The sequence below is a fragment of the Phoca vitulina genome, unplaced genomic scaffold (assembly GCF_004348235.1).
Source record: "Phoca vitulina isolate PV1807 unplaced genomic scaffold, GSC_HSeal_1.0 scaffold45, whole genome shotgun sequence".
NCBI classification, from domain to species: domain Eukaryota; kingdom Metazoa; phylum Chordata; class Mammalia; order Carnivora; family Phocidae; genus Phoca; species Phoca vitulina.
In genome coordinates this window covers 3,060,292-3,082,986 of record NW_022589748.1, presented here as the reverse complement: position 1 = coordinate 3,082,986, position 22,695 = coordinate 3,060,292, and the positions used below count along the sequence as shown (strand labels likewise).

The 22,695-nt window shown below is 52.3% G+C and overlaps 1 protein-coding gene across 2 annotated transcripts; it reads left to right on the top strand.

Moving 5' to 3' along the window:
• The first annotated feature begins 9,351 nt into the window (after window positions 1–9,351).
• ABHD11 (abhydrolase domain containing 11) lies at window positions 9,352–14,292 on the top strand. 2 transcript variants are annotated; one of them, XR_004302572.1, is made up of 7 exons: window positions 9,352–9,531; window positions 9,698–9,833; window positions 10,523–10,696; window positions 10,869–11,039; window positions 11,152–11,333; window positions 11,550–11,764; window positions 12,348–14,292. XR_004302572.1 is itself a non-coding variant. In XM_032431139.1 (6 exons), the coding sequence occupies exons 1-6, from the start codon at window positions 9,413–9,415 to the stop codon at window positions 11,680–11,682; spliced, it is 915 nt and encodes a 304-aa protein (XP_032287030.1). In that variant the 5' UTR covers window positions 9,352–9,412; the 3' UTR covers window positions 11,683–14,292. The 2 variants fall into 2 exon arrangements, 1 of the variants encoding a protein (XP_032287030.1); XM_032431139.1 differs by having other exon boundaries at window positions 11,550–14,292.
• The last annotated feature ends 8,403 nt before the right edge of the window (window positions 14,293–22,695 follow it).

Genomic DNA, 22,695 nt, shown 5'->3' with positions numbered 1-22,695 from the left:
AATAAATAAAATCTTTTAAAAAGGGCGCCTGGGTGGCTCAGTTGGTTAAGCGACTGCCTTCGGCTCAGGTCATGATCCTGGAGTCCCAGGATCGAGTCCCGCATCGGGCTCCCTGCTCAGTGGGGAGTCTGCTTCTCCCTCTGACCCTCTCCCTTCTCATGCTCTCTCTCACTCTCTCTCTCAAATAAATAAATAAAATATTTAAAAAAAAAAAAAATCTTTAAAAAAAAAAAAAAGAAAAGAAACTAACAAACCAGGAGCTAGGAGACACAAACAGCTCAGCATCTCCCTCTTGAAGGCAAGATCGATACAGTCTGTAAAAGTCAGACTCCAAGAGGCACAGAGAAGACCAGAGAAGGGAACTAGGAACAATAACCAGCACTTTGACGGTATTCCATCTGAGAGAAAGGAATAATAGCTAATAACTTTTAAGCTCAGGTGTTGACGGAATAGTGGTATTATCATCATCATCCCCATTTTATAGACAGGAAAACCGAGGCATAGAAGTGTTACACTGTTTGCCCAAAGTTCACACGGGGGATCTGGGATTTGAACCCAGGCAGTCTGGCCTGCTGGAGCCCAGGTTGCACGCCCTGCCTCTCGTTTGCCCTCTCCCCGCCTGGGGAAGCATATATTGATACAACTGTTTTATTTTTTTTTTTAAGATTTTATTTATTTATTTGACACAGAGAGAAAGAGAGAGAGATCACAAGCGGGTGGGGGCGGGCAGAGGGAGAGGGAGAAGCAGGCTCCCGGCCCAGCAGGGAGCCTGATGCGGGTCTTGATTCCAGGACCCTGGGATCATGACCTGAGCCGAAGGCAGACGCTTAACCCACTGAGCCACCCAGGCGCCCCTGATACAACCGTTTTAAAGGGCAATTTGACCATTTCTATAAAATGAATAAAATAAAAGTCCCTTATAAAGATACTCTGAGACCCACTTCCAGATAACTTTGTTCTGAAATACAGAGCGTGCAAGGATATGTGATATTCATTTTATGCAGCCACCTGTTAAGCGGAATACACCCCACCCCCAGCTCTGGGGATAATTCCCAATTAGACTAAGCCAATCGTGGGGGGGAGGGGGTTGATCTCTTTCACTCTGCGGTGACTGGTTGACAGTGGGCATGTGACAGTTGCAGCCAATGAGACAGGAGGGAAGATCTTGGGGGGTGGGCAACAGGGATAGGCTTCTACATTTTCTTGGACCTTCCTTGGATGAGTCATGGTATCTGGAATTCTATTGCCAACTGGAACCCCAAAGAGAAGGAGCCGGAGGATGAGGCCAGTGATGAGGACATCAGTCTGGAGAGGTGGAACTGGGAGCCCCGGAAACATTTTCTACCCAGTAGTAACTGTCTGCTCCCTGGGTCCTCACCGTCCTTAGATCTCGGATTGTGGGAGATGCAGCTTTTCTTATTGCTTAAGCCAGTTTGACTTGGGGTTTCCAACCAAAGATGTCCTAGCCAGTACAACTGGGCTGCCATTTACAAAAAAAAAAAAAAAAAATCAAGTACAATAGCTCTTGGAAGTAGTCTTGCAGAAAAATAAACAAACAAAACCTGAATCCAATCAATTTTCTAGACCCGCTATCAATTTACAGGATATGCAAAGGAGGGAGGAACACAGTGACACAGAACATCGTCAGCAAAACAGCAACTGGGTGCTTCAGTGACAAAAAAAATACATTTGTTTTCAAGGAAATAAACGGAGATGTAGGAGAATCTATAGATCAAAAGAGACTTAAAAAATATATCAACCAATCACAGTTGTGGCCATTCTTCGGTTCCTGATTCAGACTCAAAGTTGATGGCATTTATGAGACAGTTCGACATTGGAACACTGAGTGGATAATTGATAATCTTTAGGAATTATGATCTCTTAAAGTGTGTAAATGATATGGTGGTTTTATGTTTAAAAAACAAACAAATGAAAAAAAGCTCTTAGCCTTTAGAGAAACACACTGAAATATTTATAGATGCAATGGTATGATGTGTGAGATTTACTTCAAAATCATGTGCAGGTGGGAAAAGACACGGGCTATAGATGAAACATTCTTGAGTTGATCATTGTTGAAGCTGGGTAGTAGGTATAGGGGGTCCCCATTTTATCCCCCTTCACATATGTTTAAAATTTTTCATAATAAAAAAGTGGGTTTAAAAAAAAAAAAAGGTAGATCTGCATTGACATAGAAAAATATCCCTCAGAAATACCTTCTTTCTCTTGTTAAAAAAAAAAAAAAAAAAGGGGGGCGGCTGGGTGGCTCAGTAATTGAGCGTCTGCCTTTGGCTCAGGTCATGATCCCAGGGTCCTGGCATTGGGCTCCCTGCTTGGCGGGAAGCCTGCTTCTCCCTCTCCCACTCCCCCTGCTTCTGTTCCCTCTCTCGCTGTGTCTCTCTCTGTCAAATAAATAAATAAAATCTTAAAAAAAAAAAAAAGTTTTCTTGACTTCACATCTCCAAACAAAGGCCACCCCATTTCTCTGCCCACCCCTGATTTTGCTTCCTCCCCTCCCACATGCCAATCAGCCTCTCCTGTCCGCTCCTGCCCCCACTCCTTCGGCACTCCAAGCCGCTCCTGGCAAGGTCCCCAGTGGCCCCCAGGTTGCCATGACTAACAGTCTCTTTTCTATCCGGAGCTTACTCACTCTCAGCAACTTTTGACGTAGGTGATTGCTCCCTTTTCTTCAGAACCTCAATTCCCCTGCCCTTTCTGACAGTCTCTCCCCTAGCCTTCCTCTTGCCACTGCTCTTTCTTGCTAGGCCCTCTTCTCTTCCTCTGATGCACTGTTGAACGCTTTGATCGTCTCACCCATTCCCATGGCTTTAACACCCTCTAGCTCCCAGATCTCTCCTCTGAGCTCCCCACCCAGGAGTCCAGCTGCACCCTCGGATGCCGTGGAGGTGGTGGGGCGCAGTGGTTAACAAGAGCATGGCCCCTGGAGCCCAACCACTTGGGATTGGATCCTGGCCCTGCAGCGTCCAAGCTTCGTGATGGTGGGCAGTTAATTAGTCTCTCTGTGGCTCAATGCGCTTAGCTCTAAAAAAGGATCAATAAATAATACAGCTCTTATGAGAATGAAATCAGTAAATAGAATGAAAGCACTTTGAACGGTGTTGTGCTCAACACCATGTTAAGCACTCAACAAATGTTGACTATTATATCTCCTGGGCAACTCGACCTTAACATGCGTCAAGTAGAACTCTAGATCGTGGGATGCCTGGGTGGCTCAGTCGGTTAAGCATCTGCCTTCTGCCTGGGTCATGATCCCAGGGTCCTGGGATTGAGTCCCCCATGGGGCTCCTTGCTCAGCGGGGAGCCTGTTTCTCCCTCTACCTGCCACTTCCCCTGCTTGTGCTCTCTCTTGCTCTGTCTCTCTGACAAATAAATAAATAAAATCTTAAAAAAAAACAAAAAAACTCTAGATTGTCCCTCCCTACTAGTACCTTGTAGATGGGAGAAAAGCTCCTCTCCAGCCTTACCTGGCTCAGTAAACGCACAACTACCAGCCCATGTGGTCTGTCCAGAAACCTAGGATTTGTCCTTGACTCCTTCCTTTCGCTCCCCATCTTCCTCTCTACCCATCCAATTCTTCATCAAATGCTGCTGATTCTAACTCCAAAACATATTTGATACCTACCTTTCTCTACCTCCATGGCCACCTCCCAGCGAGAAGTGGACATCATGTCCTAACTGGACAACAACAGTAGTGTCCAAGCTGATTTTCCTTCCTCTCCTCCATGTGCCCTTCAGTCTGTCCCTCCCTCTTCCCCTGTGTAGCCAAACAGTCCTATAAAAATGCATGTCTATCCCTCCTTAAACCCCTCCCTGGCTTTCACTTTTCTTAGAATAAAGACCAAATCCCCTACCAGGGCCCTGCTTAGACCAACCCCAGCCTACCTACCTCATGCCTTGCTCCCCTTGCTTCCTCTGTGCACCTCAGGGCCTTTGCATACCCTATTACCTCTGCCTAGGACACTTTCCCCCTGGTCTTCATATGACTGCCTCCTTCTTATCCTTCAGATGTCACCTTACCTGAGGCCTTTCCCTACCACCCTAGTTAATATTGCCCACCCCAATTACTAACAAACACAGCACCTTGCTCACTGAATTTACCACAGTTTATACTTACATATTGATTTCTTTGTTTATTTGTTTGCAGCCTGTCTCCGCCACTGGAGGATAGAAAAGAGGGGATTTCAGGTTTTGGGTTTTTGTATTGCTTGAGGAACAGGGCCATGTAATTGCCATTTCCCTAGGTTTAAAATTCACACTGGGCATTTAAAAAAATTTCAAGGCACCTGGGTGGCTCGGCGTCTGATTCTTGCTTTCTGCTCAGGTCGTGATCTCAGGGGCATGGGATTGAGCCTCAAGTTGGGCTCTGCCCTCCCCCCTGCTCGCATTCTCTCTCTCTAAATAAATAAAATCTTTTTTAAAAAATTCATACTTGGCATAAGCACGTGCTCAGTAAATATTTGTTGAATAGATTATTGGATTATTGATTTAAAAAGAAAGCCAGTTGTGGACGGATGTGCATGGTATTATCGCAATTATGAAAGTCAGTCTCTAAACTTAGACATACAATGCCATGATTTCTGTGATGCCCCGTTCTGCCCCGGCAGTAGGAGACAAATCGAACTTCAGTCCCCCTGGGTGTGGGCCACAATTCCAGGATATTCAGCAGGGCCAAATTTGCTTGGGATTGGGGGCGGGGGAGGCGCTGAAAGAGGGACAGGTTGGACAGTATCCAGCACTCAGGCAACAGTGATCCCTGCTGATACATGGTCATCTTGATTCAATGGCCTCTTCGGTCCTGGTACTGTGTCTGCTTTGGGCTTGGGACCAGGGAAAATGTTGCAAGCTGCCTATGGTCCTGCCAGCCTAGTAGACCCCTGAGCTGTTTCCTCTCTGGGGAGCCTGCCGAGAACCAGGTGGCAGACGCCCCTCCCATTCTGGGCCAAGCTCTAGTCTCTTTGGAGGAATTCCCTTCCCCTAAGGGCCTCACCTCTTGAAACACACAAACCAGCTTTTCTACTCTTGGGTCAGCCATATGCATCCCCAGGGGCAACGAGCACAGAAAAGTCGGGAAACGTAGGAAGGAACCAACTAGATTAACCTAGAAATACATTACATGTTTGCTGACCACCACGTGGGAAAGTGACTAGAAGGGCCGAAATGGACAAGTCCACTGAGGAGTGGGCCACCGCAGGGAGGGACAGGGTCGTGGATTTGGACAGGAGAGAATGGATATCAGAGTTATTTGGAAGGCAAAAATCAGTAGCAACTAGGTGAGGGATTGGGTGGGGGTGGGGGAGGTAAGGGAGACGCATCTAGAAGGATCCCCAAGATTCTGCCTTGGGAGAGGGGATGGCTCTGCCATTGCACATGGTGTTCCCACTTCTGGAATGCCCTCCTCCACTGTAAGCCCTTCGCTTGCCCCCACTCCTACTCATCTTTTCGAGCTCCATTCAAGCATCACTTCTGCGTAGCCACCCTACCTGACCCCAGGGCCAGCTGGATTCCCCCTTTCTCCGTCCACCTTCCTTTGCATGTTTACTGGGTGTGCGATTACACACCCATTAGTATCCTCCCCACCAGACTGTCAGGTCTGTGAGTGGATCTGGCCTCATCCTTGCATCCCCAGTGCCTAGCACATAGTAGGTACTCAATAAATAAAGGCTCCAAAATGCAGGCAGGGGAGGCTGGAGTGTATCCTGCAGGCTGGTGGTTCTTTTCCCGGGGACTGGAGCTGGCTGGGTTTCAAAATACATAGACCCCCTCCGCCACCTCGACTCCTCACCCCCCCACTTTAAGATCTGTGCTTGTGAGGAGGCTGTGAGTGGGGGTACAGTCTTTTTTTATAGCCCCGAGAGATATTCATTGGTTTTACTGTAGTTTTTTTTTTTCTTAAGATTTTATTTATTTATTTGAGAGAGAGCAAGAGAGAGAGAGCATGAGCGGGAGGGAATGTTCTGGAAGTGCTCAGGGAGTCTGGGGGAGGCACGGGGATTACCATGCCCCTGTGGGAAAGGCTGCAGTGGGGATTAAACAAGATAATGCATATAAAAGTCCCCGCAGCTTAAAAAAATACAGGATCCAAATCTGAGAAGACTGAGTGGCCAGGACAGGAAGAAGCTGGGCAGGGAATCACCTAGCGGCCCCCACCTCAGGAAACCTCCAGGGGTCTCCTGGGAGCCCCGCCCCAGCACGACTGACACCCTGGCCCCACCCGGCCAGCAGGCAGGAATTTGCCCTGCTGACCTCCCCTGGCACACTCCTGTCACCATGGCGACCAACCTGGAAACAAGTGGCCCGATTGTCCCTGCTCAGCGGGGCAGGTGAAACCCTGGCCACGTGATCGATACTGAGCCAGGTGCACTGATGGGCCACCCGCCGCCTCCCTGCCTTAACCCCTTCATGCTCCCGCCCCCAGGGCGCAGTGTCCTTGCTGCCGAGGGCCACACCCCTTCGGGGCCCCGGCTTCCCAGCCAGAAGGGCGGTGATTACCGGGAGCACTGCACTAGGAGTCAACATTCCCAGGAAGGAATTTGGGTGGGGCCACGCACGTGCTGAGTGACTGGAGCTGGGTTATTCCCCTCACAAGTCTCCATTTTCTCAGCAGTAAAATGAGGATGACAATACCCTCCCACTTCACCGGGACTTGGGGACTGCTGGGAACAGGGATGCTGGGAACAGACTCCCAGTGCGGTCTCATTCTGCACCCCTTTGCTCCCCCCCACATGACCTCAGCATATCAGGGGCTCCAAAAGGCCTCCCCGCCAACGGCTGGATAACCCCCCAGGAGAGAGACCCTCACCAACCAACCAGTTAGGAGTTGGCCAGTTCCTAACAAGCTGGAGAAGGGTGGGCAGCCCCCAGGTTGACCCATCCCCAACACACCATCACCAGAGTCCTTCCCACGTGGCAACAACCCTTCTTGTGGCCCCATGGCCCCACCGCTTGCTCCGGAGTGCTCAAGTGGAAACCTCAAGCCAGCTGGTTTTTCCGCTTGCTCCCAGGCCCTAACCAGCCACGTGATGGGGCTTTGGCCCAGGTCTCAGGAATGTCTCCAGACTGCTTCTGCCACAGACCCAGGGCTCTGAGCACATAGTCCAGGGTCGTGGGCCAGGCTCAGGTTCCCTGGCTAGACAGTAGGCTGGGGCGGAGGTGGGGGGGTGGTTTGAAACCACGTTTGAAATACTACCCTTTTGAATCACCAACATTATGTCAACCCCCTGCCCCTTCATCCATCAATTCTAAAAAAACACCCTGCTTGATGTCTCCTCCAAGGACCCCTCCCATGCCTTGGGCCAGCCCCCATCCAGGGCTCAAATGTCCTCATCACTCTCCGAATGACTATGCTGGCAACAAATCATCACACCACCTGGTGTGCTTAGCGTCCCCAGTGACCTCAAAGCCCTTCTCGCATTAGAACAAAACAACTGCCAGTCCCCAGACTGACTCAAGGTGGGAGCCATTTTGGGCGCCTGGGTGGCTCAGTTGGTTAAGCGACTGCCTTCGGCTCAGGTCATGATCCTGGAGTCCCAGGACCGATTCCCGCATCAGGCTCCCTGCTCAGCGGGGAGTCTGCTTCTCCCTCTGACCCTCCTCCCTCTCATGCTCTCTGTCTCTCATTCTCTCTCTCGCAAATAAATAAAATCTTAAAAAAAAAAAAAAATCAAGGTGGGAGCCAATTTAGTGGGCAAGGTATTTATCACACCTTGGAGCTCAGACGCATCCTACTGGTCTTGACTCCATCAGGCCTGCCCTGAAGGGGGAGAGGCCTGGCTGGTCCAGATGTCATCTCCTGGAAGGGGAACTGACACAGCCACTAGGTGAACCTTCACCTAAGCCTCAGCTAGTGCCCTGAATCTCTTCACAATCATTTAGTAAAATGATTACTATTGCACTTTGCACCGGGTAAATAAAACATGTCTCCAGTCCGCCAGGAGCTCCCAGACTATGGTGGACACAGAGAAAGCCAGCTCTATTGATACTAGACAGTAGGCTCCTGACAAATGCTTTGAGAACATGGGGTAGAAGAGATTAGTTTCAACTGGGGAAATCCGGGAAGGCTTTTGAGGAGGTTGCAGTTCTCCTGGACCTTTAAAGTTGTACAGGAGTTGGGCCACGGGCTATCTGGAAGGCGCCAGCAGAGGGAGTCCTGGGGGTAAAAACCAAAAGGGAGGTGTGCAAAGGTAGTTCTCTGGTTGGGGAGTAAGAGAATAGGCAGCATGGGTGGAAAAGCAGGTAAGATGGGGGGGCGGGTACCGACCACGGAGGCAACTCCCCCCTTTAGAGATGGGGAATCCCTGAATGCTGTAAAAGGAGCAGCTACTCTTGTAACTGCTGAAGGATGCACTGTAGTGGAAGCCGGCTGAGACCTGAGAGATGCCACCGCCACCACTAACCCAGACTGGGGACAGAAACTGGCAGCCGGTCAGGCTTCCAGACAGAGGCTACTTCTCAGCAGGGTGTGCTGAGTTCTGAGGGTGGGAGGATCCTTTATTTCTCTGCTGGTAAAGAGGAGTGAGCACATCTGATCCATTTCAGCTCAAAGCAGCAAATACCTTCCCGTACAAACATCCGGCCTCCCATCTTGACTCGAATCAAGAATGGCAACCAAAAAAAAAAAAAAAAAAGTCAGATCAGACAGCGATTCTGGTTCTGCTTCTTGTACAAGCTATTTGCCTCAGTTTCCCCATCTGTAAAGGGCGGGCGTGGAGGGTGGCTGGAGATGAGCTCTCTAGAGTCGAGGACTTCAGGACGGGTAAGAGGGGCACCACCCGGCCTGCCTGGGCCCCCGGCTGTGGAGCACGGCGCCTCCAAGCTGGCGCCCCGACGACGGGAGCCACTCCCGGCGCCTCTCCGCGCCCGCCCGCGGCACTGAAAGTATGGCACCCACCCAAGGCGGTGCGTGAGGGCAGAGAAGCAGGCCAGGTGCAGGGCGGGCGCTGGTCAAGGCAGGGCCTCCTCGGCTTGCCAAGGACCTGTCCCGCGGCCGCCCAAAGCTTGCGCCTCAAATCCAGGACGTTCCGAGCCGCGAAGACTCCCACGCCACAAGACCCTGACTCTCCACGAGGATTCGACGCCGGAAGAGGCTGGGCGGAGCTTCGTGAGGGGCGTAACCAGAGACATTCGGCGGCTCCGCCTGGGGCGTGGCCAGGGGTGGCTCGTCGGCCTCACGGCGCGGAGGCTGAGGGGATTACGTAATGACGCAAGGGGCGGAACTGGGGGGAACAGATTGTACTCTGGGATTACGTAAGGAAACGAAGGCGGGGGCGGGGATTTCCGCGCTAGTGGGCGGGGCAGAGGGCGGAGCTGCAATCGGAACGGGGCGGGGTCCTGAGAGAAGGCGGGGGGCGGAGCGAGGGGACAGGACGTGGTGAGCTCGGGGTAGCTGCTCCCGGGCATGCTCCGCTGGACCCACGCCTGGAGTCTCCCCCTTAGGGGGCTCGGCCCCTGCTGTCTCAGCTCCTCCAGGGTGCCCGTAGCACCCAGCAGCAGTGGCCGAAGCGGCGCCGAGCCGAGGTCAGTCAAGGGCGCCATGTGGGAGGCCGTCCATCGCTCCTCCCCGTTCAGTCGGGCCGCGATGGCCCCGCCTCCTCCGCTTGCGCCCGCCCCCGCCCAGGCCCCCAGCTAAACCCCTTCCCCAGCAGCCTTAGACCCCCTCCTCCATCCTTGCGCCTCCCTCCAGGTCTGTACTGCTTTCCTACAAGCTTCTGGACGGAGAGGCGACCCGCCCGGCCCTAGTGTTCCTGCACGGGCTCTTCGGCTCCAAAACCAACTTCAACTCCATCGCCAAGGCCCTGGCCCATCAGACTGGCCGAAGGGTGAGCTTCCGGGAGAGGCGGGGTCCGGCGGGAGGTGGGGCCTGGCTGGGCGGGACTAGGAGGAGGCCGAGGCGGGGCCCGCTTTGTCGGCCCTCACGACAAGACACCTGCCGGGGAGTGGCCGGTCTCTCTAAGCGGAAATGAGGAAGAGGTTGATCCTCTAAGGATGGAGGCCACATGGCATACCGTGGCCCTAGGTGGACCCCATTCATTCTCTCGTGCTTGCATCCATCCAGTCCTTCGTTCGTGTTACAGATGCCCATGTGCGTCCTCCACACTGAGCTTAGGCTCGGCTGTCCAAGGCCTAAGCGCCAACACCCTCCCCGTTAAGGAGCCCAGCCCCTGTTCGTTCAGGGATGACAGGGGGCTGATCACCTTTTATAGTAGCCCATCCTCCTCTGCTCCAGCTCTTGGAAAGTCTTGGCACCTGCTTTCTCTGGGTGGTCACCAAACCTTTAGAGAGAGTGTCACACTTTTTGGGCCGTCTCTTCTCTGGCAGAGGGGCCCCAGGTTCCTCATCTGGCCTCCTAGGTCTGAGAACTGGGCCCTGTCACCATCGGGGCCCTTTTTCCACTTCAGGATCTTTCCCCAGGCTCTCTACCCCCCATCAGCCTGCAGGAATGCCCTGCCTTAGGCTGTCTATGCCCTGAATGTGGATGCCAGCTCTGCCGGCCCTCTCCACTCTGCAGGTGCTTACGGTGGATGCTCGGAACCATGGTGACAGCCCCCACAGCCCAGACATGAGCTACGAGGCCATGAGCCAGGACCTGCAGGACCTCCTGCCCCAGCTGGGCCTTGTGCCCTGCGTCCTCATTGGCCACAGCATGGGAGGCAAGACAGCCATGCTGCTAGCGCTCCAGAGGGTGAGCCTTCCCTATACGGGGCTTCCTCCTATCCAGTGTGGACCCTGGGTACCCAGCAGTTGACCTGGGACTCGGTCAAGTCTTGGATGGCCAAATTCAGGATCTGGGAACTCTGCCTGAGACCCAGTATGCCTGCCATAAGGCCGGTCCCAAGCCTGGTTCTCTCACACAGCCAGAGCTGGTAGAACGCCTGATTGCTGTGGACATCAGCCCAGTGGAGACCACACCGAGCTCCAACTTCCCATCCTACATGGCGGCCATGAGGGCTGTAGACATCCCAGATGAGGTGCCCCGCTCCTCTGCCCGAAAACTGGCCGACGAGCAGCTCAGCACTATTATCCAAGTAACACACCCATGCTCGGATGGTGTTGTGGGCTGGGACCTGTCAGGGGAAGAGTGGCAGCCCCAGACCTCACACAGAGGCTTCCCTCCCCCAATTCTGGACCCCCCCACAGGACATGGCCGAGCGTCAGTTCTTGCTCACTAACCTGGTGGAGGTGGATGGGCGCTTCGTGTGGAGGGTGAACTTGGAAGCATTGGCCCAGCACGTGGACAAGATCTTGGCTTTCCCACCACGACAGGAATCTTACCCTGGGCCAACCCTCTTCCTCCTGGGTGGAAACTCTCAATATGTGCGGTAAGCCAGTTTTACTTTTGGTGGTGGGAGGGGCCCCAGCCTGGGGATCCCACCTTGGGGAGGGCTTGGGTGTGGGAGGGTTTTGCCTGAGAATTCAGAAACACCGCGGGGCATGTGGGCTCATGTAGCTCTCTTCTCCCTGCTCTGCTTCCACTTCTCTCTCTCCCCATCCTCCCACTCTGACCCCTTTTGCGCGGTCTTCTCTTCGACGGACAGCCCCAGCCACCACGCGGAGATTAGGCGGCTCTTCCCTCAAGCCCAGATGCAGACCGTGCCCAATGCTGGCCACTGGATCCACGCTGACTGCCCCCAGGACTTTGTGACTGCCATCCGAGGCTTCCTGGCCTAAGAGTTGCTGGCAAGAGGGGGCAGAAAACCCCAGGCTTCCAGGCCCTGCAGCCCGCTCCATGTTTCTGCACAAAAGGACTCAGGTGGGCACTGAGAGAGCATGAGGGTGCGGAGATGGTCAGACCTCAAGCTTTAATGAATAAAGACACTGCTCCCAAGGTCCTGGGCTGAGCTCTGTCACCACCAGCGTCCCCACCGACCCAAGAGGAATCGGACCCAGGGGGCCCTGGCAGTTCGGGGGTCCACGGGGGCTCCCAGAGAGCCCCCGGCCTCTCTCTGCAGTTGCCTCTCGACCTGCTGCCTCACCAGCTGCTGCATGTCCTCCTGGGGCAGGAGAGCAGGTTCAGGGCCAACCCTGTGCCCTTCTCCTTCTCCCCATGCCTCCCCGGCCCGGCTGGCATTCCCACGCTACCTCCCAGGCCTCCACCTCCTGCTTCAGCCTCAGTTTCTCCTCCAGGACCTCCAGTAGCTGGGCCTCCACAGCGCGCAACTTGGCTTTGCATGTGTCCAGCTCGGCCTCCAGTGCGTGCTTCCTGCATGTGGCGGGGAGAGCAGCTTGGACCCCGCACTGCTGGGTGGCCACAGCCCCCGCCTTGTGACAGGGTGAGAGCTTATGTGGCTTTCCCTGCAGGAATACTTGACTTCTCACCTCCTCTCCTCTAGCAGGACAGAGCCCTGAGGGTGAGCCACCCACTGCCCTCCCAGCCCCCATCAGCATCTGCCTCTCACTTGGCGATGGCTTCATCCCGCTCCTGGAGGACTTGGTCCAGCGAGGGCTCTGTCTGGGCATCCCCCAGTGCTCCAGCCACTTGGGATTCTGGGCTCTGTTGTAGGGTGACAGAGAAGGGAGCAGGGATTAGAGCTTGTCTAGATGAGGTGTCCCCCTTCTGGGCCCTTCTGCCCTTCCCTTGGCTCTGATGCTAATGTCAGCAGGGGAGGGGTCTGGAAAGTTCTGTTCCTGCCCCCCAGTACCCATCTCCTGGACCTCTGAAAGTAGAGCAGGGGGACTGTGCCATGCTGAGGGGTTGGCAAGTGTGGCCTCTGCCTGGGACAAGGGTAAACAGAGGGGACAGGGCGTGTGGACCCTCAAGGAGGAAAGAAGTTCTCACCTAAGCCACAGGAAAGAGACAAGGTGGGTTTCAGAAGGACACTTACCCCTCTAGGGCCCCGGACAGAGAGGGTGGCCTGGTGACTGGGACTCTTGTCAGTGGGGTGGGGCAGGCAGACAACATAGCCCTTTGCCCTCCCTTCCGGACTAGGCACTCCCTGTCAGGCTCCGCCCCTGACTGGCTGGCCAGGCCCCTGCCTCCCCTCCTGGATCCTGGAACCCTCCTGCCCGGCCCAGAGCTTCCTCGGCCCCATTCCTGCACCGTCACACCTGTCCCTCACCCCAAGGGGGCGCTCTACCCATGTCAGGAGATGAGAAGGGAGGGACAGAGCCAGGACCATCTTCAGTGCTGGACAGGTCGTCTAGGTAGCCCACGCCTCCCCCCCCCACCCCCCAGTGCGCTCATTGAGCACACCAGTGACATCAAAGGTATGAAAGAGAATTTTCCCCATTGAGAAGCCTCTTCGGCAAGGTCATGTCTAGGGGATTAGATCCTCAACTCCGCCCTAAACCGTAAATATTTCTCCCAGGAAACCCTGGCAGACACACCTCCTGGTTGCCCGTGAGTGCCGCTGAGGCATGGGTACCTCCAAGAGCCAGACCAACAATTTGGTTGAGCCCCAGGTGAAGAGGTGGGGTTGAACCGTACCCCCAAATATACCCTTTTGTTGAGGAGATTGATTGTGTTTTGAGAGGCTGATCTGTGCCATGATCCTGACAGGGCCCAGGGACCTGGTCTCAGGGACCTCCGAGGCCAGCAGGGATGAGACGTAGATCTAATCAGAAAATTGTGGCGGGGGGTCCAGGAACAGTGGGAGCACGAAGGAGGTCACAGGAGGTCACACCCTGTCCGTCACAGGAAGTTCCCTAGGACCGTGTCCAAAATGAACCCTGCAGGCCAGCAAGAGTCAGTCAGGAGAAAGGCATTTCTTTTAACTTTTTATTTCGAAACAATTTCAAAACTGCTCTTCAGTGTCCAAAAAAATATCCTTTTAGGGTAAAAAAAAAAAATCGAATATGGTATCAAACATTGTACCCAGTTGTCACATCTCTCTGGTCCCCCTCGGTCTGGAACAATTTGCAGCCTTTCTTTGAATTTCGTGGCCTTGACGTTTTGAAGATTACAGGGAAGTTATTTTGTAGACCATCCTCCAATTTGGGCTTGTCCACGCCTTCCTTTGTGATTAGACCACTGTTACCCATTTTGGGCAGAGACATCACAGAAAGGATGCTGTGTTCTCCTATCTGATATCGTTTGGAACCATGACTGGTGGGATCAATGCTGATCACTTGACCACGATTAATGAGCACCGGGGAAGGGAAGTATTTTGAGACTATGACACATCCTTTCCTTTACCCCACTTTCACCCATAGGGTTCAGCATCCATCGATGTTTCTTGCCCAGATTAATTATTACTACAATGATTCGCAAATGGGGGCACCTGGGTGGCTCAGTCGGTTAAGCATCTGACTCTTGATTTCAGCTGAGTTCATGATCTCAGGGTCCGGGGATCAAGCCCCGTGTTGGGCTTGGGCTGAGTACAGAGCCTGCTTAAGATTCTCTCTCTCCCGGGCGCCAGGGTCGCTCAGTCGGTTAAGCGTCTGCCTTCGGCCCAGGTCATGATCCCAGAGTCCTGGGATCAAGTCCCACGTCGGGCTCCCTGTTCAGCAGGAAGACTGCTTCTCCCTCTGCCCTTCCCCCCTGCTCATGATCTCTCTTTCTCTCTCTCTCAAATAAATAAAATCTTAAAAAAAAAAAATTCTCTCTCTCCCTCTCCCCCTCCTCCCCCACCCCATTCTCGCTCGTTCACTCTCAAAAAACTAAATAAAAGAAAAATCCTGTAAAATAAAAAGACTGTGTGTTAGGCATGTTCATTGCAATTAGATTAACATACATTTATATTATGTTTATTTCTTTATCTGTGTGATCATTAAATTTGTGTCAACTGGGCCATGGGATGCTCAGCTATCTGGTTAAACATTATTTCTCAATATGTTTATGAGGGTGTTTCTGGAAGAGGTTAGGATTTGACTCAGTGCACAGAGTAAAGCAGATAGCGCTCCCCGATGTGGGTGGGCATCATCCAATCCGTGGAGGGCTTGAATAAAACAGAAGGCAGAAGAAAGGTTGAATCCTCTCTCTCTTCCTGACTGCTCGGGCTGGGATATGGGTCTTCTGTCCTACTGACACCATTGGTGCTCCTAGGTCTCAGGCCTTCAGACAGACTGGGACTACACCAGCTTTCTGACCCTCCAGCTTGCAGACAGGAGATCGTGGGGCTGCTCAGCCTCTGTAATCACCCGAGTCAATTCTTCGTAATCAACCTCTTTCCCAAGGGGGTGCCTGGGTGGCTTAGTTGGTTAAGCCACCTCTCTTGCTTTCGGCTCAGGTCCTGATCTCATGGGTTGTGGGATTGAGCCCCACGTTGTCAGGCTCTGTGCTCAGCGGGGAACCGGCTTGAAAGACTCTCCCTCTGCCCTTCCCCCTCCCCTCCTCCCCCCACACTTCAGGCTTTCTCTCTCAAAATAAATCTTGAGAAAAAATAAAAACCTCTTTCCCAGTGTTCATCCTAGTGGTTCTGGTTCTCCAGAGAACCCTAACTAATAGAATTTACATATATTAAGAAAAAGTTCACTATTAGACCTGAATCCCATCCACCAGCACAGGGCTCATCCTAGCTTTTCCCCATTCCATATTTTACCCCCTTTCTCCAATTGTCTTCAGTGCATTTCATAGTTAGTTCAGTCTTCCTGTGTGTAGCTAACCCCCTAAAACAATGGGGCTCCCCCTGACGCGGATGCCCTTATGGGGGCTCGGCTCCTGCGGGGACTGTCTCCCCGCACCCTCAATTCCAATACCATCCTCATGCATGGCCCTGGCTGCCACTGGGCTGTCAAATGTCTAAGAGCTTTACAGTTATTAAGTGATTCATTCATTCCACAAATATTTACTGAGCACCTACTATGTTCTAGGCATGTTTCCAGGTGGTGGACATAAAACAGCAAGACAAAATTCCCTGACCTCACTGAGCTCACATTCTAGTGAAAGCAGATAGACCATAAACAAAGGAGTGAGTATACCAGGTGGTAAGAAGTGCTGTGGAGAAAAAGAAAGTGGGGAAAGACAAGGAGGAGGACCGGGAGATTGCTATTTTATATTATTCTGCACTACCTTACGGAGATCACAAATGTTAACCTACCACTTAGATGAAAAACAACCACTCTCTCACGACTTGGAGTAACGTTTTCAGCAACCGCATCATTCATGCATTCAACAAGTTCTGTAATTCCCAGCACAAGTGAAGATGATGTGTTTGAGAAAACCATGTTAGGGAACTCAAAGGAGATGCTCCGGGTGACACGCGACATGACAAAGAAAGGCAGGGATGCGAGTGAAGGGTTTGAATGAATATTCACAAACCCCGAGAGTAGAAAATAATTGTTTTGAAATAAACTTATTCTTAAAAACATGTGATTTAAGATACTTAACCGTTAAATATTTTAATTCAGTATAACCAGGAAGTCACTAATTTCACCTGCATCCCTAAATGTTTAAACTGAAATATTGGGCCAAATTTCTTTTAAATTTTCTCACTGGGAAAAGGAGGGAATAACCTTATATTCAGGTGTACAGCCAATTCCATCGCAAACCCCTACCTCAAACATCACACACTGAGCGGTGGGGCTCATGCCCCAGCTGCCCACCGTCCAATCTCGCTCCTCCCCTGCTTCCCCAGGATGGCTGAGCTCAGGCCTCAGGGCTGAGCTGGAAGATGGACAAAGTTGATGGTGTGCTGGGGTGGTGGAGGTTGGAAGTGGGAAAGAGAGCTGCCGGCTGGGCAGGGGGCAGGGTTTTGTGGTCAAAACAGCTGGGATTTGCGGGGCTGAGGGCTTACAACTATGTGATCTTGTTTATGCTTACCTCCTTGAGCCTTATTGTCCTCATCTGTGAAATGGAACTAATGGGGCATCTCCCCATTAGTAGGGTCACAGAAAGGCTAAGTAAGGTACGTCACACAATGACCAGTGCTTTGCATAGTAAAGGACCAGGGCCAGACATGCCAGGAAAGGAGAGAAAGCCTGCTAGAAAGCAACAGAAAAGAAAAACAGGAGAACGTCGTCAATAACAACAACAACAACAACAACAACAACGACACACACACACACACACACACACACACACACACCCCTTTATGTCAGCAGCCCCTTCCTGCTCTGCACCCCCCATGGACTCCGCCCCAGGGACACTTCTGTTCCTAAATTCTACACAAGCTGCCTCCTCATCCTCCTGCAGACCCCTACAGCCCCTGCACTTCCCCATCATTGTGTTGTCACTGTCAAGGTGTCTCCCACCAGCCTGAGGGCTTCTGGAGGACAGGTGGTGACTCATCATCCCAACCTGGGCATGCAGGTGCTCAGCGGTAATGGTAATGGTGCCAGCGAAGCAGCACCGGCCATGCCCACCAGGTGGCAGCAGTTCCTAACCTCAAGGTGCCGGTGGGCAAGGGGCCCACGCCCCGCCCTCCCAGCCTGCGGGATGGAAACCCCAAACCGTCCCCAGGGGCTTTGGGAGCACCCAAAAGCCCAGCGTTTCCCTCAGTGCTCCTTTATAGGAACACTGCTCATTCAAATGTGCAAAGATTTATCACTCATTCCACAAACCCGCTTTTTGTGCCAGCCTTGGGAAATACACAAGAACGTGACCTGGTTCCTTCCCTTCAGATGTCCCCATCCAATGAGGGGACAGATAGCTAACACAGACCACAGCCACACAGGACAATAAGTGTTACAATCTGGGTAAATACAGGTCTTTGTGGGACCACACAGGAGCCCAGCCCTCATTGTTGGGCAGTCAGGGATGATTTCTGGGAGGAGGTGATGTCCACTAGGGAAGGAGTGAAAGTCAAGGAGGAAGGAAACAGGGAGGAGAATGTCCCAGGCCGGGGGAACTAAGCAAGTGCAGAGTCCTCAGAGGAGGGTGCCAAGTGGGCATCGGGCATCGTGGCTGCGTCAAGGGAAGGTGGCCTCCAAGAGGTGACACAGGGCTGGACCACAAAGGAAATAGAAATCTCTATTAGGGCATCAGGATTCTCCCCCTGGGGCAGTAGGGAAACCTCACTGCCCAGAACAAGTAGAGTGCAGGATGCCACAGAGATGCTCCTTTGACTAAAGTGGGGACAGGGCTTTACAGGGCATCGGTCTGGACAGAATATCCATCAATTATTAACATTAAAGAATGGGGTGGGGCACCTGGGGGGCTCAGTCGGTTAAGCATCCTACTCTTGATCTCAGCATCGTGAGTTCAAGCCCTGCACTGGGCTCCACTCTGGGAGTGGAGCCTACATTAAAAAAAAAAAAAAAAGAATGGGATAGGAGTGATGTGTGTTAGGGGGACTGCCTTGTTCCCACAGGGAATAAGCTCTGCTCTCTCACTATCCCTGTCCTTGTTCACACCCTTGGCCCAGAATGCCTTTCCCCCATTCTCCACCTGGCTACCTCCTACACATCCCTTAAGCCCCAGTTCAAACGCCCCCCCTCTGGGAAGTGGTCCCTGAACCCCAGGGAGTTGGCTGCTCTGGGGACCCATGGCATCTTGTGCAACAGTTTCTATTTTAGCCCCTGCCATGGAGCATTCCATTCCAAATTCAGCCCTTGTTTCTTATTCCATAGACACACACACACACACACACACACACGGATGCACACACTCCGGGGACTGTGGCCCGCAACTCCATCTCCACCCCAAGCCAGACTACTCCTGCCTCCTTAGTCTCCAGCTGGTGTTGCACATGAACTTCTCATTGACCATCTGCATGTTTCCCCGGATATCCGGGCGGGCACTTTAAATGCTCTCAGGTGTCTGGTCTAGTTCATAATATCTCTCATTGTTTTAATGTCTTTTTTAATTTTTTTTTTAAGTAATCTTGACTTCCAACGTGGGCCTCAAACTCACAACCCTGAGGTCATGATCAAGAATCAAATGCTCGGGGTGCCTGGGTGGCTCAGTCCTTTAAGCATCCAACTCTTCATTTCGGTTCAGGTCATGATCTCGGGATCATGAGATCAAGCCCCACGTCGGGCTCTGGACTTAGCAGGGTGTCTGCTTGAGGATTCTCTCCTGCTCCCTCTGCTCCTCCCCCAGCCCTTTTTCTCTCTTCAAATAAATAAATAAATCTTAAAAAAAAAAAAAAAGTCACATGCTCTATCAACTCAGCCAGCCAGGCTCCCCTAATTGTTTTAATGTTTTCCAACAAACATTCTTTTCATAATTGATACACAGTATAGTAATATTAAATAAGTCTCTTGAATGCCTTTGACCCTTCTCTCCAGGCTGCCGGGTCCTGCTGTTGTTCAGCCGGTCAAGGTCTCTCTCCTAGACACCACTTCCTGCTGTCCTCCACGCTGCTATGAGCTCTTCCCATGTTCCAAGAACTACCTGCGCCGGCCGCTTTCGGCCCAGGCTGCTCCCATGAAATCCAGATCACATGGGCAATGGCCTACTGGCCCTCCACATTGGGGTGTCTAATTGGCAACTCAAAATCAAATAGATCCAAACCCCAGATCCTGATCTACTCCCACCCCCAGCCTACCCCTCCTCCAGTTCTTCCCCTACCTTGACTCCACTCACCCTGGATTTCTCTTTCCTTCAGTTGGCTCTACCTTTAAAATGTATGCAGAGGGGCGCCTGGGCGGCTCAGTCATTAAGCGTCTGCCTTCAGCTCAGGTCATGGTCCCAGGGTCCTGGGATCGAGCCCCACGTCGGGCTCCCTGCTCGGCGGGAAGCCTGCTTCTCCCTCTCCCACTCCTCCTGCTTGTGTTTCCTCTCTCGCTTTGTCTTTCTCTATCAAATAAATAAAATTTTTTAAAAAATTTTTGCAGAATATGACCACTTGTTACCACGTCACTGCCTTCACCTTTGTCCCAGCCACCAGCACGATTGCGATCACTTCTTAAATGGCATCCCTGCTTCCTCCCCGAAGCCCTTCACAGTCTCCAGACACAGACTTGGGATGGTTCAATTGATGATTTTTTGACATGACAACGGTGTGAAAGTGATATGCATTCAGTAGAAACTATACTCTGAATTCTGAATTTGGATCTCTTCCCAGGCTAGTGATCTGAGGCGTGATCCTCTCGTGATGCGGGTCGTGGCACCAGCAGCAATCACGAGATTGAGGGATCCCTGCGCTGACAACCCTCCTGTGCCCAGACAGCCATTCTGCTTCTCGCTTTCTGGCCAGCGTTCAGTACATCACATGAGTCAACACTTTATTATAACATAGGCTCCATGTTAGATGATTTTGCCCAACTGCAGGCTAATATAAGTGTTCTGAGCACATTTATGGACAGCTAGGCTAAGCTCTGATGTTCGGTAGGTTAGGTGTATGACATGCATTTTCCACTTAGGAGATTTTCAATTTACGATGGGTTTATCGGGACGTTACCCCCCTGCAAGTCGAGGAAGATCTGTATTCTCCACCCAGCAAACAGAGCAATTCTGTTAAAGCCCAAGATGGATCTCAGGTCTCCTTGAGTCCCTTTCTGCGTCTGTGGCTTGCATCCCAGTCAGAGTAAAAGCCAAAGGAATTGGTTACTTACAAGGCTCCGCCCCTCGACTTCTCTGACCTCACCTCCTTTAAGGTCTTCCATTACCCACTAGGCTCCAGGCATCCACGCCTCCTTGCTGTTTCTCTGACAGGCTAGGCATGCTCCCTGCTCATGGTCTTGCACGTGATGTTCCCTCTTCCCAGAATGCTCTCCCCCCAGAGACCTACATGACTTGCTCTCTCCCCTCCTTCAGATACTTGCTCAAATGCCACCTTCTCGTGGTGCCTGGCTGGCCCAGTCAGTGGGGTGTGCAGCTCTTGATTTCTCTAGACTGTGAATTTGAGCCCCACGTTGGGTATAGAGATTACTAAAAATAAATAAATAAATAAAATCTTAAAAAGAATGCCACCTTCTCAGCAAGGCCGTCCTTGACCATCAAATTTAAAATTGGAAACCCACGGGTGCCTGGGTGGCTCAGGCGGTTGAGTGCCGACCCTTGATTTCGGCTCAGGTCATGATCTTAGGGTCCTGGGATGGAGCCCTGGGTCCGGCTCCAGGCTCAGTGGGCAGTCTGCTTGAGGATTCTCTCTCTCCCTCTCTCTCTGTCCCACCCCCAGCTCACGCACGCTCACCCTGTGTCTCTCAAATAAATAAATAAATCTTTAAAAATAAAATAAAATAAAAATGGAAACCCACCTCGAACTCAGCACTCCCTACCCCTACTTCCCTACTTTGTCTTCTCCATAGCATATTATCACCAGCATGGATATTATTTGTTTATCATCTCTTTCCTCTCCTAGACATAGACTCCATGAGGGCAAGGACTTTTGTCTTTCTTGTTTTCTGCCATGTCCCCAAGATGTAGAATAGTCAGTGCACAGTAGATGGTCAGTTAACTTTTTTTTTTTTTTAAAGTAGGCTCCACACTGAGCATGGAGCCCCACTCGGGCTTAAACTCACCACCTTGATATTAAGACCTGAGCTGAGACCAAGAGTTGGACGCTTAACCGACCAAGCCACCCAGGCATCCCAGCTCAGTTAATTTTTGATTCATGAAATGAAAGTCGATCCTTGATTCCCTCCTCCTTGTCTGCACAATAAAGCTCAACATTCCAGGAAGGCTTCCCTCACTGGCTTCATCTCTTACCCAAGCTCTGAGGTTCTCCAAACACTCCCAGCCTCACCCCAGGGTCTGGGCACACTCCTTCTGTCCCGAACACCTCCACCACTCCCTGCTGCAATCCTGGCCTCTGGGAAGCCACCCAGGATCCCTTCACCTACTGAAACCATGTCTGTCTCTCCCACTACATCACATCTTGAGTGCAAAACAGCGGCTTGAGCATGGTTTCCTAAGTAATGTTTGATAAATGAATGAATGATCGAATGAGGGTAAGACCTCTAACAGAAAAGCAGAGTCTTTATTCATTCTTCACGCTACCATTTAATATGTACATTAATAAGCGATGCTTGGTGTGACCCTGGGGCCCTCTGAGCGCATGAGCTGTGTCTCCCCCTCCTGCCCTCTTTCCTCAAGGCCAGACACTGGGCTCTGGGGGTGCACCCATGACCCACCCCATCATTCACCCTGCACACAGGAAAGCACTCTGGACCACGAGTCAGGCAGCCCCTTGCTACCAACTGTCCCCTGTAACCCTGAGCAAGTCCCTCCTGCAGGTGAGTCCTGCTTTTGCACCACCAGTGCTTGCTCTGTGGGATGTTCTAAGCTAGTCAGTCTCTGGCCGGATTTCCAGGGAAGGAGAGATGGCTGGAACAGTGTCTCTAGCCCGTCTGCCAGCCAGCAAACCTGTGCCCGCAGTCTGGGAGAAGCGCCAAGCTCAGACACACTGGGCAGCAGGGGGCTGGCCCAGCTCCAGAACAACACCTTGGCAGTCCTGGGTAAGGGAAGAGGGAGTGCTTGGCTTGAGGTCAAGAGGGTCTAGGCTAGGGCACAGAGGGGCAGCCGGGGGGGGGGGGGGGGGGGTGAGGGGAGTTATATGGCTACTGTCTCAACAAGGCGCTGGCAGGGATCAGAAAAGAGCATCTGCTACTGACTAGCCCCCACCCACCACCGCTCTACACGCTGCTAAGATCTTTCCATTAGTGCCACAGTAAGCGGGGCCCCAGGCTTAGCTGCCCCGAGCCGTATAGAGAAATAGGATCTCGGGGCGCCTGGGTGGCTCAGTTGGTTGAGCGACTGCCTTCGGCTCAGGTCATGATCCTGGAGTCCCCGGATCGAGTCCCGCATCGGGCTCCCTGCTCGGCAGGGAGTCTGCTTCTCCCTCTGACCCTCCCCCCTCTCATGTGCTCGCTCTCTCTCATTCTCTCTCTCTCAAATAAATAAATAAAATCTTTAAAAAA